General features: G+C 28.3%; 1 protein-coding gene across 1 annotated transcript; it reads right to left on the bottom strand.

Moving 5' to 3' along the window:
• Positions 1 to 2,601: 2,601 nt before the first annotated feature.
• Positions 2,602 to 2,783, bottom strand: BDBG_18027 (uncharacterized protein; the record flags this gene model as incomplete). The annotated part of the gene is made up of 1 exon (XM_031725620.1): positions 2,602 to 2,783. A coding segment is annotated over one exon (181 nt), but the record flags the coding sequence as incomplete, so codon positions are not given.
• Positions 2,784 to 15,142: the final 12,359 nt, after the last annotated feature.

Genomic DNA, 15,142 nt, shown 5'->3' with positions numbered 1-15,142 from the left:
TAGTTCTTTCTCATTGAATCTAGAAAAGAAATGAATTAACTTAGTTTTATTTATATTAAATTGAATTTGATTGATATCTGCTCTAACAAAGATTTTCTTTACAGCTTCTTCAATCACTTTTAAATTCTCTTTGATATTTTTTGAGCTGTAGACTAGATCAATATCATTCACATAACTCATAGATTGCACTATTCTCATATTTCTATTTTTGAATAGATATGCAGTGTATATTATAAATAAAATGAGAGAGATTGAAGATTCTTATAATACTTCTATTTTTATCTCAGTCTTGTCTTATTTCATTTCATCAAAGAAAAGTTGTATAATTCTTTTATATATAAAACAGTTAACTTATTTTATTAGAGAAAGTGATAGTTTTAATATCTTCAATATCTGAATTAACTTTGACTTTGAAACATAATCAAATGCTTCTTTTATATCAATCAAAACTGCAGTTGAGACCAGATCTTTATACTTTGTTATTTAAATATTATAAACAACTGAGAGAACAGTGTTAATTACAGAACACTGTTTTCTATCTCTTCTTTATTCACTGAATAAAAGAGCATTACTGATAGAGCTTATAAAAGATAGTTGAGTAGCTATTATCTTTTCTAAAACCTTTTCTAGACAGTTCAATAGAGATATTACTCTATATAACTTAGAAATTGAAGTTTTTCTATTAGACTTTGTAAGAATCACTTCAGTGACTTCTCTTCAGCATTCAGAATGATATTCATTTTTTAAGAGATTGAAAAAGAGCTTAAAATATTCATTCTTGAAGTAGAAGTATGTATTTTAAATAATTAAGTGATTAATTGAATCAGGCTCTGCAGCAGTCTTAACTGAACTTGAGAAGATAGCTGACTCTAATTCATCTTGAGTAAGATCAGGTCATTCTCAGTCATTTTCATCAATATAGTTGAGAAGTGATATATTCTCTTTCTCTGAATCTGAATCTGATGAGTTTTGAAAGAGAGTTCTTATAAAAGCTTGACATTTTCTCTTAAAAGAGTATGCTGTATATGATTCATTCTGAAACTCATATTCTAAGGTTGAAAGTTTTACTGTACTTCTTGTTTTAGTATAGTTAAAAGCTTTAAAAACTTTTTTTTCTTATGCTTCTTCAAGAAATTTATTTCAGCAGTCTGTTTTGACTTTTTTAATATCTGAAAAATATTCATTTCTAACAGCTTTGAACTCTTTATCAGAAATTATATCATTCTTTCAATCTCTTCTAGCAGTAGTCAATTGTTTTCTTTTAGATGTGATATTCTTATTTTATCAAGGTTTTGAATACTCAGAAGACTTTCTCTTTGAAATATTATCTTTAACACTTGCTAGAATAATAGATGTAATGAGCTTCACTCTATTCTCAAGTATTTCATTTGAGATATCTTGATCAGGATTTTAATACAGCTTACTCTGTCTTTCAGATTTTAACAGTTTTATACTTTCTTCAACTGTCTTTCAGTCAGCTTTTTCAAAGTTAAACTGATTAGAGAGAAGAGGATTTTCACTCATTTATTTCTTACTCAGTTCAATATTAAATTGAATAATCTCATGATCTGATTCTGATGTCTCATTTAAATCAATAAATCAGTTTACAAGTCTTTTTTCTATTAGATTTTATGATATGAAGATTAGATCTATAATAGATTTCTGTTTCATATCTTTTCTAAAGAATGTTTGTTGATCAGACTTATTAACTAAATCTATTGAATGCTCAAAGATTCATTTAATCAGATTATCAGCTCTTACTACTCTTTTATATTCTGAATTTCATCAGAGATGATGTGTATTGAAATCTTCTATAATTATAGAGTTTCTTGATGAAGTTATGTTCAGAAATTCTCTATTAATTGTTCAGATGTTATTATTTTTCTTTAATGACTTTTCATTATAGATATTTATAAGCTGTATAGTATCAAGCTCATTCTCTTTATCTATAATATTACTCATCAGAATATCAGAGTCAGATATGATATTAAATCTTAGATTAAATTAATATCTTAATCTCTTTCTTCCATAGATCACTACTCTTGACTTTATCTCAGACTTTTGAGATAAAAAGCAGTAGTAGCTTAAATGAGAAATGATATATTTTTGCTCAGCATCAAAATTCAGCCTCTGAAGCAGTATAACATCAACTTTTTATTCAAATACAATTTGAAGATAAGAATAAATATAATTTAAGTTTCTATTCACATTATTTTGAATAAATGTGATTTTTGAAGAGTTTTTAAACTTTTTTTATTGTTTTTATTGTATATTTATACTAAAAGAGAGTAGAGTAGAATCTAATCACTATTATCAGATAGTAGATTATAACTATTCTGAAAAGTAGAAATCTCAACTGCTTACATTATATCTAGTTTATTATCAGAGTCATTTCTCAATTCTCTAATCTTAACAGAAGTTTGAGCATTCAAATTCTGTTTACATTTAGCTGAAGAATTGAAGTTTGAAGATTTAAATAGTTGAGAGTTTCTTCTTTTTAAGCTTGCAGTTATGAGTTTACTGGCTTGACTATTCTCTTCAGTTCTAGATTTGCTTTGAGCTTTATCTTTTCTTCAGTTCTTTTGAGTTCTTGAAGTAAACATTCATTCTTTTGAGCTAGATGCATGTTTTTCTTTACAATTAGAGCATTTAAGCAGAGTATGTTAATATATTTCATCTCTTTTTGAGCATATTTCACATTTATACTCACTAGTTTTGTGATCTCTGATATAGAATGCATATTTTGAGTCTCTGAAACAGGAGATTGCAAAGTATTCATATCTCTGATAGTTTGAACACTGTGTTTGAGCTTTGAGATTCATTCTTGAGTCTTTGTATTCATGAACTCTCATTTTCAAATCTGCTACTCTTACTTCAGAGATCTTTGACTGTTCAAGTGTCTTTATATATACTAGAAGAGAGGCATTTCTTCTGCTTTGTCTGAACTTAATTGAATTTAGTTATACAGACTCTTTTCTCAGTTGAATAGAGTTGTATTCTTCTAATTTATTTTTGAGAAGTAGTATTTCTTCTTCACAGTTAAAAATTTCAACTGAAATATCATGAAGAATGAATTTATCTCACTTTTCATCTCTCTCAGATAGAATTATTATGTTTAACAAAGATTCTACTGCTGATTTTCAGAGATTTTTATTCTGAATAAGGAATTCTGCACTGAATTCAGGCATTGTAGTCAGAATGATAGAGTTTTCAAAGAAGAATGACTCAATTGAAGCTATAACTGATTTTTAAACTTTAATATCAGTTATTAACTGAGAAAAGAACTGCTGATTAAGTTTATTTCTGATTCTGAAAATAAGATTTGAGTTTAGCTTGTTTCTTTGTAAGATATCCTGATTTAAGACTTTGAGAATAAGTCTTCTATTTCTGAAGATTTGAAAGTTTTTCTTCTTTTATATTTTTTTCTTCACTTTTCTATCAATAGAAGTATGAGTATTATTCTTCTCAGTTTTCTCAGGATTTTGAGCATGTTTTGAGATAGCAGATTTAGAGATAGCAGATTCAGCTGCTTGAGTATATGTTTTCTTCTGATTCAAAGAAGAAGAAGAAGTAGAAAAGAAGAAAGAAGAGTAAGATAAGAAGTCAGTGATTGTACTAGAAATTTTCAATGTTTTTTAAACTGTGTTTGAAATTCTAAGTTTGAACTTGATCATCTTCTGTAGTTGTCTAGCCTGAGTATGAAGAATTAATAGAACTTCTTCATTTATCTCACTCAGACACTGCTTTTCAAGAATCTTGCTTACTTTTTCAAGTTTCTGTATTTCAAGAACTTGTTATTTCTCTATTTCTTCTTTCTTTCTTCTCTTCAGAATTTCAATCTCAGGAATAGTATTTGAGAAAGCATCTTTTTTCACATTAACTAAGTGTATTTTTGAACTTATTATTCTCACTCAATGAAAAGTTGATCAGACTGTTTCAATTAAGATATATATTGAAATCTTTTGAAAAGTTGATCAGACTGTTTTAATTAAGAGATTTCTAAGTCTGTTTTCAATTGAAAAGTTGATTAGACTGTTTCAAAAAAAGAATAAAAGACTTTTATATATAAAACACCTGATTTTTTTCACACTAGTTCAGTAACTAGATTAGATTTTTGAAGAGAATCTAATAAACTAAAATTGATTTTTAAGATAAATCAATAAAATCTTTACAATCTCTTTCTTAGAATACAGTGAGGAAAAGTATGATATCAATTGATAATAAATCAGATAATATGACAGTTTTTGAGAGAAAAACTGACAAAAAATAAATCAATTTTTTGCAGAGAAATTGATTAAAACTATTTAATTTTATTCTAAATCATTCAATTCTTCTCACACAATAAGTGTGCAACTCAAATCAGTTAATAAAGAGTGTAAAAAAGAATTAAGTATTAATGAAAGCTCTTTAGTCACTGAAAAAGTAATTCTTACTTAAAAGAATATGAAATTATGATAGAAAACAGCTCTGTTTTTAATTCTTTGTAAGAATATTGTATAAAACTCAGAGAAAAATATCTTACTTTTTCAAGAGAAGTAAAAAACTATTTCTAAGATCTTTTTTTTTTGCATTAACTGCTGCAGAAGAATGAGATAGAAACTGCTAAGATATATACTACTGTATATCTTCTATCAAGACTTTTCCTCTTCAGAGTCTTGATATTATAGAGAATATAAGTCTGTTTCTATATAATAATATAAATATTGTCAGCAGGATGTAGAGAAACTGATTATTTATATCTTAAAATAGAAGACTTTGTCAATGATTATATTAATATAGAGTTAATTCTTAAATTCAATAGAAATCTTATATTACTGTTCTCAATCTCTTACAGAATCTATTGAATATTGAGATATTAAAACTAGATTTAATATATCTCACTGTACAGGGATCAAAGGCTCAGTCAGACCTTGACATATACTGATTTTATAGTTGTTATGTCTGCTCATTATGTATTAAATACAGTTGCTGAGGTATCTTTTTGTACTTTTCTGCCAGGGATGGGTCAGATTGAGAGGGGTGATACAAGAGTGAGACTTGGTATTGATGTCTAGATACACTGAAGACAGACCGCAGAGATTGCACTTCAGAAGTGGTTATTGATTATATACTTGATATTATTGCTCAGGTATCTTTTTGTATTTTTCTGTCAGGGATGGGCCAGATTGAGAAGGGCGGTACAAGGGTTGGACTTGGCATTGATGTTTTGGAACATCAAAGAGAGACAGGGTTTTCACAGAGATTGCTCCTCAGATATCTCCACAATTCCAGATCAGGGATCTTCCAAAATTGAGAAGATTGACACATATGGCTAGGTCTCTTCACCTTACAATTTGTATGGCAATCTGGCCCGGGGTTGTGGTGTGGTAGGGGAGAATGAGGGATACTCCCACACAGGAGTTTCGAACAATGTCTGATTCACGTTTGGCTGGATAACTCCACCACCACACGGGGTATGCGGTCGGCGATGGGGTCAAAATGCTCGTATGATCGAGGGCTTTTCGATGGATCTATCGGCAGGTTCTTATTCGAAAAATCGAGCGAGTTCATGGTGGATCGGTTGAAAAGGCGCGTGAGTGCTGAAATATTATTTATTAAATATTAAATCTATATAAGGAATACACTGTATAAATGTATATAATTAATTCAGAGAAAGAATATTATTTAATTGTATTAAAAAGATTTATATGTAACATTTATTACTGCTTTCAGAAAGTTATATAAAGCTTTTACAGTGTTTTAAGCTTACTGTTGATTTGCTTATAGATCTTTTTAAAATATCTGTGAATATTTATTTTATCAACTGTATTTTTTAATATTTAACAGTATATTCTTTTATTTCTTTTTACAGTTGAAGCTTCTATTCATCTTGCTATTATTTCTTTATAAAATATTTAACTACAGCTACAGTTTTGACTTTTTTATAGTATTAAACAGCTTTTAAATATTTTTTCTCATATTGTTTCTTTTACTTCATAAGCTCTGTCTGTCTTTACTTATCAAGAATTATTTCTTAAAGTTTTATATTCTTCTTATATATCTGATTATTCATTTTTGCAGCTTTATTAACATCTGTTTACTCTCTCACAGTATGTATTTTAATGAGAGAAAAGAATTTAATAAGTGAGAAATTTGATGAATTAAATAATTTCATACATTTACTCTATTTATATTATTTTCTCTTATTATTTAAAGTAATCTGAAAGTTTCTATTTTTTATTAAAAGAATCTGTCTGTTCAAAGTAATATTCTGCTCAGTGTAAAGAATTTTTTTAATATCAACTGAAAGTTGATAATAATATTAATTTATCTGCTTTATCAAATCTTGTAAAACTTGTATAAATATAAATATTCACTGCTGAAGCAGTTCTGAAAGGGCAAATAAATATAATTAAATCTTTTTAAAAATGCAGATAAAATCTGTAAAATGTATATCAGTAATTATAAAAGCAGATTTAATATTTTCCACAGTTGTAGAAATTTCTTATACAGTATGAAATAATTGTTAAAAATCTTGCTTTGTAATCTGAATCAAGTTATAGCTAGAATGTGTATAGAAATTTAGTTGATCTGAATATATTTTTATAAATGAGTTAAATATTTCAATATTTAATGACTATAAACAGTGCATAAAATAAGAAAAAAGAATAATAAATAAAATTTAATTTCAATCTGTATAATCAATGAATACTATATTTATATAAGATAAATAATCATTTATTATAAACAGATAATAATCATTTCTTACTGTTTATTTTATACGAGAATTAAACATCTATTTTAATCAGATTAATTTATATTTATTATTATTTTATTTATTTTCTGAAGTAGTAAAGTATATCTGATTGTTTTTAAAATCAAAATTTTCAAGCTATATATCTTGTATATCTCTTGATTTCTCATAATAAATGAGTGTAAATGAAATTGTATTTTCATTTGTATAAATATTAATAAGGAGAAAAATAAATTCTTTACTATTATTCTACACTATTTTAATTATATACTTTCATTTGAGAGCTTCTATAGAAATGATTCACTTGAGAGTATAAAAGAAAATCAAGAAGAAAGTCTTTTTTATTAAAATTGTAAATATTCTGATATAGAATATTATACTGCTTGATCTTCTTCTGCAACTATTCAATAAAAGTCAGTAAAAAGCTCATGAAATTATATATGAAAAAAAGCAAAAAAACTGCAATTATAAAAATAAAGAATGATTTAAAATAGTAATTATTATCTCTCTGTTTTCTCTTTTAATTCAGGGTTTAAAAATAAATACTCTTAATCTTTATTTTATACTACTTATAAAAGTAAAACACTCAGTTAATTCTTACTTATATCTAGACTGACCGGCAGAACTATGAATTTCACATTTAATCTCATTTAATCTGATCTTATATATTTCTTGATGTGAGTCTCATCAGAATCAAGCATCAAAAAAATGTGAAAATGAATCATTTCTTTCAGAAATGATGTGAAAAATAACTAGATTTAATTTAAAAACAGTGAAATGAGAGTAATTTCTCAGAATAAATAGTGAAAGATAATCATTTTTTCAAAATTAAAATGAGACTGAGACTGAAGATTAAATTCAGTCTTATTCAGTTCATTCAGTAATTACTTATATAATCAGAATTTGATAACAGTTATTGATAATACTTATGAAATACCTAAATACATTCTTATGTAAGTTTATTCTTCACTTTCTTATGAAAACTACACATCTCTGATATACTGTGATTAGAGATATTAAACTATCTGATAATTTCATGTTTTATAATTATGAGTTTCTTAATTGTTTATCCTTGTAATTGTCTTCAGTGATAGTGATACATATCTTATTATTATTATTATTATTCTTCTTCTCTCATTATACTCATATGCAAGCAGAGCTTATGATGAGTCCTTGTGTAATGTTAGATACAGATTAAGTGTTAATTATACAGAAGGAAATACAGGTATTGAGATCATGCTAAGATAACAAGAACATAGAAAAATACAAAGAAGTGACAATTAAATTCATATAATAATAACTTCTCAGTTCAGAAACATAGAGCAATTTATTAAAGTAATTTGTACACCTCTGTATTTATTAGAAACCTGAGGTGCTTGAGTTCTGGATTTAATGTATTCCCTGCGGGTTTCAAACTCACATGCCTTGGTTTCCCACGCTGAGGTGCTACTGAGTGGCTGTATTAACTATTCAGCTACCGGGGCTGATAAATATCTCAGTGTGAGCTGAACTTTCACTTCATTCTTATCTCTGTTAATAAAATTATCAAAATATCACATGTCATTAGTACAACAGTTGAATACATACTCTTAATAATTTTTTATAACTCTAGAATTAATTTAATGTATAAATTTATCAGATTATCTTGAACATAGTAGTTAAATTTAGTTTTATAAGTATGTAGTTTTGTCTGATTTTCAGTTGCAATTAATATATATAAGTTCTGTTTCAAAGTTAGTATTATTGTTCTATGTAATATAAAGTGTTACTAAAGATTGTTACTTACTAGAGAATTGTATTTTACTGTCTTCATATCTTTAACATCTGCTTATTCAAATCTCTAATAGTTGATATTGTAGTAGTCTCAGATTAATTTAATATATAAGTCTTATTTCTTCTCTGTTCAATCTTGAGAAGTGTAGATATTAACTTAATAGAAGAGATCTAGTAGACCTGCTCTAGTATAGTACTCTGTAAAAGATTGTTCAGTTTTACTATAGTAATATACTAGTTTATTTCTTATAGAAATAATAGTCTGTACTATAGTATTTTCTCAGACTGAATTTCTTTTTAAGTGATTTAACTGTTTCTCAAGATAAGTAAATAAACTGTAATACACTCATCAGACTGACTGCAGTATTAATATATAAGTGATTGAAACTATCTTAGTTATCTTATAAAACTGAAATAGTAAATCAATCATATATTTGAACTGAGTTTACTTTATATCAGAAAGTTTCAATATCTGAATCTTTTTCTAATCAGAGTATTAGACTTAATAATTAATTATCTGATATAATTAAAGAGTCTGAATAGTTATTTTATATATTGAATTTCACTCTGTTTTAATATTCTGTATTGTATTCAGTAATGTGACTGATTTGCTTATTTATTAAATATTATGAAATTATTATTATTATTTAGAAGAGATACAAATTATATTAGCAATGTTTTAAATCTATGATATTTAAATTATTAGTCAATCTATTTAAAATTAACAGTAGTGTTACTAAAAAGCATTATTCAAAAACAATATTGAAAAGTGTTATTAAAAAAACATTATCTTTTACAGAGTAAATATACAAGTTACTTAAGTAATCACTTTTATCTCATTCTCATCTTAAGAATCAGTTATCTCATTATTGTTTATCTTGATATTAAGATTCTTTATCAGTGTTTGTATCACAAGCTAAATCACATAAGTAATATAGAAGATATGATGTAAGAGGCCTACGCCGAATAGATTAGTATTATATTGATAGGTCTTATATAACAAAGAGAAACACGTTAGAGAAGGAAAGAAAGAGAAACTGTAGAAATCAGTGATTAGAGTGAATATTTATACACATATGTGATAGCTGAGGATCAGTGATCGAGAATGGCCGAGAATTGAAGTGTATGTGTTCAAGAGTAGAACAGAAGAATCTATGAAGTGTAACAGAATAGTCTATATAATTGATCAGGCACAGCTGGTCACATTAATCCCTCTCTTTCAGAAGCAGTTCTCATTGGTCAAGAGTCACTGTTTCAGATAATGTGAAACTCAGAGTTCAGATCAGTTGATCATAGCTAACTCATTTCACAAGATATTACTGGCTGCAGTCACAGAATCTCTTATCAAGAATATTCTCAATCTCTCACTCAAGCTTATTATCATCTTCTATGACGCCTGGTGACTGTCAGTCAGAAGTCAGCTGAGAGGAAAATAAATCAGTGATAGTGCAGCAGAGCAAGCTTGTATGAAATACATTATAAATCTCTGATAATGTGTCCAGATAATAGTTATGACTATCTAGAACTTCTATTACTTTATACCTGATATGATGATAATCTAGTGTATAAGATAAACATATGATTCATATATTCTTAAGATTCAATCATATCAGATCTTCTATCTTATATTGTTCAGTGAGATCTCAGTGAACATTGATTTAATTCTCTTAATCTTGTTTCACAGTTGTCATGAAGACCTCTGTTTAATCACAGACATCTTGAAGCTTCATTACTATATTATCAGCAATTTGAATCAGACTACAGAGATTCAGTATGAACTGTGTGATCTCTAGAAGATTTAACACTTTTATATGATATTCATATGTAAGAAAGAATAGACTTATATCTGTTGAAATAATATCTCAATCATTGATAGTGACCTCTGTGTGTAGAAGAAGATCATGTCAATTATCTTATAAATGATTGCAGAACTTATAAAGATAATTCTTTACAGTCTGAATTATTCATTCTGATGCATCATCAGTCTTAGAGTGATAGACAGTTAACAGACAGTATATAATCTTGAGAACTTGACAGATTCTTATTCAGAGAGTGCTCATGAATTGACAGCTCTGATTTAATACTATAAATCTCAGCAATTCATGTATTTAATAGAATAGACTCTGTAGAAAAGCTTCAGTGACTTGTTCAGTATTCATCTTATTACAAGATTTCAATATTACATCTTTACTCAATGAATTCATAATGATCAGAATGTTTCTATAACTCTTGCTCTCAGATAGATTAATAGTGAAGTCAATTACTACATCTTATCAGATTCTATTAGAAATATTATGTGATATCAGTAGATCTTTTCTACAGTTCTTTTATAAGATAATAGAAGAATAGTAGTTACAGTTTCAGATAAAGTATCTGATACTCTTTAATATCTCAGGTTAATAGAACTCTCAGAAGATCATTCTATACAGTTAGTCACAGTCTGAATAGTCAGTTATATATAAATCATGCATCTCTTACATTATCCAGATGTGTAAGAATTCAGAGTGAGAGACTCAGTGTCATTTACAGAATTATAGAGCATTATTATCATTGATTGAACATTCTGTGATATCAGTTCTTACATATAATTCTGAAAGAAATCAGAATGCTTCTTATCATACTGCTTCAGTGAGTGTTTGAAGAAGTTCATTAGTTTAAGCTGCTGTATGTCATAGCTCATCTAATGTAGATTCAGAAGATGTTAAGATATCAGTAATAGTTCTAATCAGAGAAGTATATATAGTGTCATGAGCTGTTTCATCTTGATTAACTAGTATCTTCAGATTCAAGAGCCAGTGCTCTCAGTTCATTCAGCAAGTATCTGTTACATCAGATAGTATATCTTACTCTCATTATAAGAAGACATCTGTCATTGAGTTCTGACTGTCAGAATAGTAGTGTATTATAAAATGAAAGCAGCTTAAGAACTCAGATTATTACATCTGTTATTCAGTGAGTTTATAAGTAGTTATAAAGTATTTGAGATTCTTATAATCTGTGATTATCTCAAATTCAGAGATACTTTGAAGTTCAGAGTATCATTCTTCTAAACAGTGTATAATCACAAGAAGTTTCTTATCATAGATCTCATAATTACATTCAGTGAGACTCAGTTTCTTAGACATGAAGATATATAATCATAGAACATCTTCATCATCATATTATAATATCACTTATTCTGACACATAGTCAGAGAAATCAGTCTCAATAACTGTCTCATAATCAGAATTGAATATTATTAGCAGAGAGATATTAATAAATATCTTCTTCATCTGTATAAATGCAGCTTCAGCATTCACTGATCATTGAAATACTGAGTCTTTCTTAGTGAGATCTGTAAGTGATCTCACAATATCTGAGAAGTTTTATATAAATTACTAATAGAAGTTAGTGAATTCAATGAAGCTTCATACATCTTTCACAGTATGTGAAGCTTCTCATTCAAGAATGACAGAGATCTTCTCAGAATTCATTTAAATTCTCTTGTCAGCTTCTATGATGAAATCTAAGTATTTAATACTCTTAACTTTGAAATCACATTTATCAATATCAATTGATAGTTCTGCTTCTTGCAGTTATTGTAATACTCTTTATACATACTCTTGATATTCTTTTCTGAATTCATCAGTGAAGATGAGAATGTTATCTAGATAAGCAGATACAAACTCATCAAGGAAATCTCAGAGTGTTCAGTTAATATACTTCTGAAATGTACTGAGAATATTAGTCAGTTCAAAGAGTGTGACTATTCATTCAAAGAGATCATAATATGTTCAGAATGCTGTAGGTTATTCATCTTCTGCAGTGATATGAATCTTATGAAATGCAGTAATAACATCTAGCTTTGTAAATTATTAAGCTTATCTGATTCATGCTGGGGTTTCATTAATGAGAGATAAGAAATATCAATCTCTCTTTGTCAATCTGTTCAGATCTCAGTAGTTCATACAGAATCAGAGTTCTTTATCTGACTTCTTTGCAAAGAGAATAGAAGCTGCAGTAGAAGAGTTATTAACATGTATAAATTTCTTATCTAACAGATCATTGAGTGTCTTCTGAAGAAGAAGAAGTTCATCTCAAGACATATTATAAAGAGAGCCTCATAATAACTCAGAGTTCTTATCATTCTTCTTTTCTAACTTAATACTGTGATTCACTTCTGAGTCTCATAAAGAAGGTATATTCATAATGTTGTCTTATTGAAAGACATCTAGATAATCATAATATTATTGAGAAAGTTTTGTACAAGAATTTGTTATTATAACATGAGATAACTTTTCTAGAGTCTTTTTGATATTGACCAGACTGATGAAATAGATTATCACATGATTCTGCTGTCAGTGACTTCTTTTTCAGAGCATTTTATACACATTAGCAGAGATCTGTGTTAGATCCATGGTCTTGTGAATATCATCTTCATGGATTCTATTATTATTAGAGAATATCAAGCTTCTGTTTCAAGCATTCAATAAGATGCCTTGTTCAGATAGTCAGATAAGTTCTAATATAAGATTGTAATCAAGATTATTAACTTCATATGCATAGACATCTTCACATTGATCTCCTCTCACATCTATGATCAGCTTTATCATATAACAGGTACAAATGTCTTTCGAATCATCAAATTCTGTGAGGAGTTGAGGTTTTGATAAGAGAATACACTGAAGATTTTATCATTGCATAGTAGCATAGACTGCTGTCTATCATGGCTTTTATATTATATATATTATCAATCACAGTAGATACAAGAATTGTATTCATTATCATTTTCTCTTCAAATTGTTATCATTCAATCTCTTCAATCTTCTGTTTATAAATTTGCACAGAAGCTAATCTTTTCTCTGTTTCATTAGAGTATTCTTGTAATTATCTTTCAAATCTTTCTTCACTGTAATGTGATTGGCGTGAACAGGTGCTGATTCATTCTTTGAACGAGAAGACACTGATCTTTCTCTCAATTGAGAAGATGCCAGTCTTTCTCTTGAGTGTGGAGACACATAGATTGATTGACAGTTGAAAGTGATGTGTTCTAATCAGTTACAGTTGATGTATACTTCATGTTGATATCAATCAGCAACTTCTTCAGAAGTGATCCCAGGAATTCAGAAGCCTGTTCAAACAGTGGAAACTCTTGCTTGTGCATAGACATTTGAATCTATTCAGTTCATGATATCTGCATTATTGTTATTCTTCAGTGCAGGTGTATGAGTGACTGAAGTGTAATATCTTCTGCCACTGTGCTGTATACTCTTGAGCTTGATAAGACAGTTGTTCAATGTCCGGAGCTGTGTGCAGAAATCTTCATAAGTCTGGTCTTTATCTACACTTACAAGAGCCTGTAAGAGTTCAAAAGTCAATATCTTCTTAAGCATGCTAATCTTCATTTAATCCTTTCAAGATTGTTCATCTGCTTCTAGAATCTTGATGTTGAAGTCAGGAATGAATGTTGTAAGAGAAGTGTTTCTCTGTCAGATACTCTGTAATCCATCTAATACTTTTTGTTACATGGCAGTGTCTTGAAACAGAATATTAAGATATTTGATGATGTTGTCAGGTGTTCATAACACTGGTTTACATACTTTTATTCATGAATAAAACTTCTGTTTCACATGATTCTTTAATTATTCATTGATATATCAATCTTGATTAATTAATGAACTGATGACATCTTCATCTACACTTAGTTTTGCAAGCACTTCCATTCTTCATAATGAGTAAAGAGTGAGATCAGAAGCATTAAAATATGCAGAAGCATCTAAGCATTCTTTCAGTGCTTTTGTATTCAATTCTGTAGATGTTGAAATTGCATGAGTTAATTATTAAATCTCTTCATATTAAAGTTATTGAGTTGTGTGTATGTCTGCTATCTGTTGCTGTTGTAATTTCAACATTGCTTGAAGTCACTGTGATATTATCTCTATGCTCACGCTCGAGAGTTCTCTCATATTATTGTTAGACATGATTATATCATTTTATCAGATGTATGATATCTGAAGAAGTGTAATTGTATTCTCATACATCTGAGTGTCAGAACTCTCAGGTCTTTCACTGACATTCTCTTATAAGATCTTACTCTCTTCATAAGATCTTATTACAGAGCTAGAGTGACTGATGAGCAAGCTTCTATCTGAGAACTCAGTGTCTGCTTAACTGTGTTTCTCTTTCTTACACATCATTACACATTCAGATATCTCTCAATGAATAATCATTTCTAATGAGAAGACAATGCATGAATAATCATTTCCTAATAAGAAGACAATGAACATTTTTCTAGTGTAAGAGGCCTACACTGAATAGATCAGTATTATATTGATAGGTCTTATATAACAAAGAGAAAAACATTAGAGAAGGAAAGAAAGAGAAAGTGTAGAAATCAGTGATCAGAGTGAATATTTATACATGTATATAATGGCTGAGAATCAGCGATTGAGAATGGCCGAGAATCGGAGTGTACGTGTTCGAGAGTGAAATGGAAGAATCTATGAAGTGTAACAGAATAGTCTATATGATTGATCGGGCGCAGCCCGCCACATATAATCTTGTTTTATTTTTCAAAAAAAAAAAGAATTTTTACTTCAAGCTCTTTATTATAGTAGTATTTATTCACCCCCAGAATAATCGGTAGTATTATTATTA

Source organism: Blastomyces gilchristii (genome assembly GCF_000003855.2).
Source record: "Blastomyces gilchristii SLH14081 genomic scaffold supercont1.45, whole genome shotgun sequence".
Lineage (NCBI taxonomy): Eukaryota > Fungi > Ascomycota > Eurotiomycetes > Onygenales > Ajellomycetaceae > Blastomyces > Blastomyces gilchristii.
This window is presented reverse-complemented; position numbering and strand designations above follow the sequence as displayed.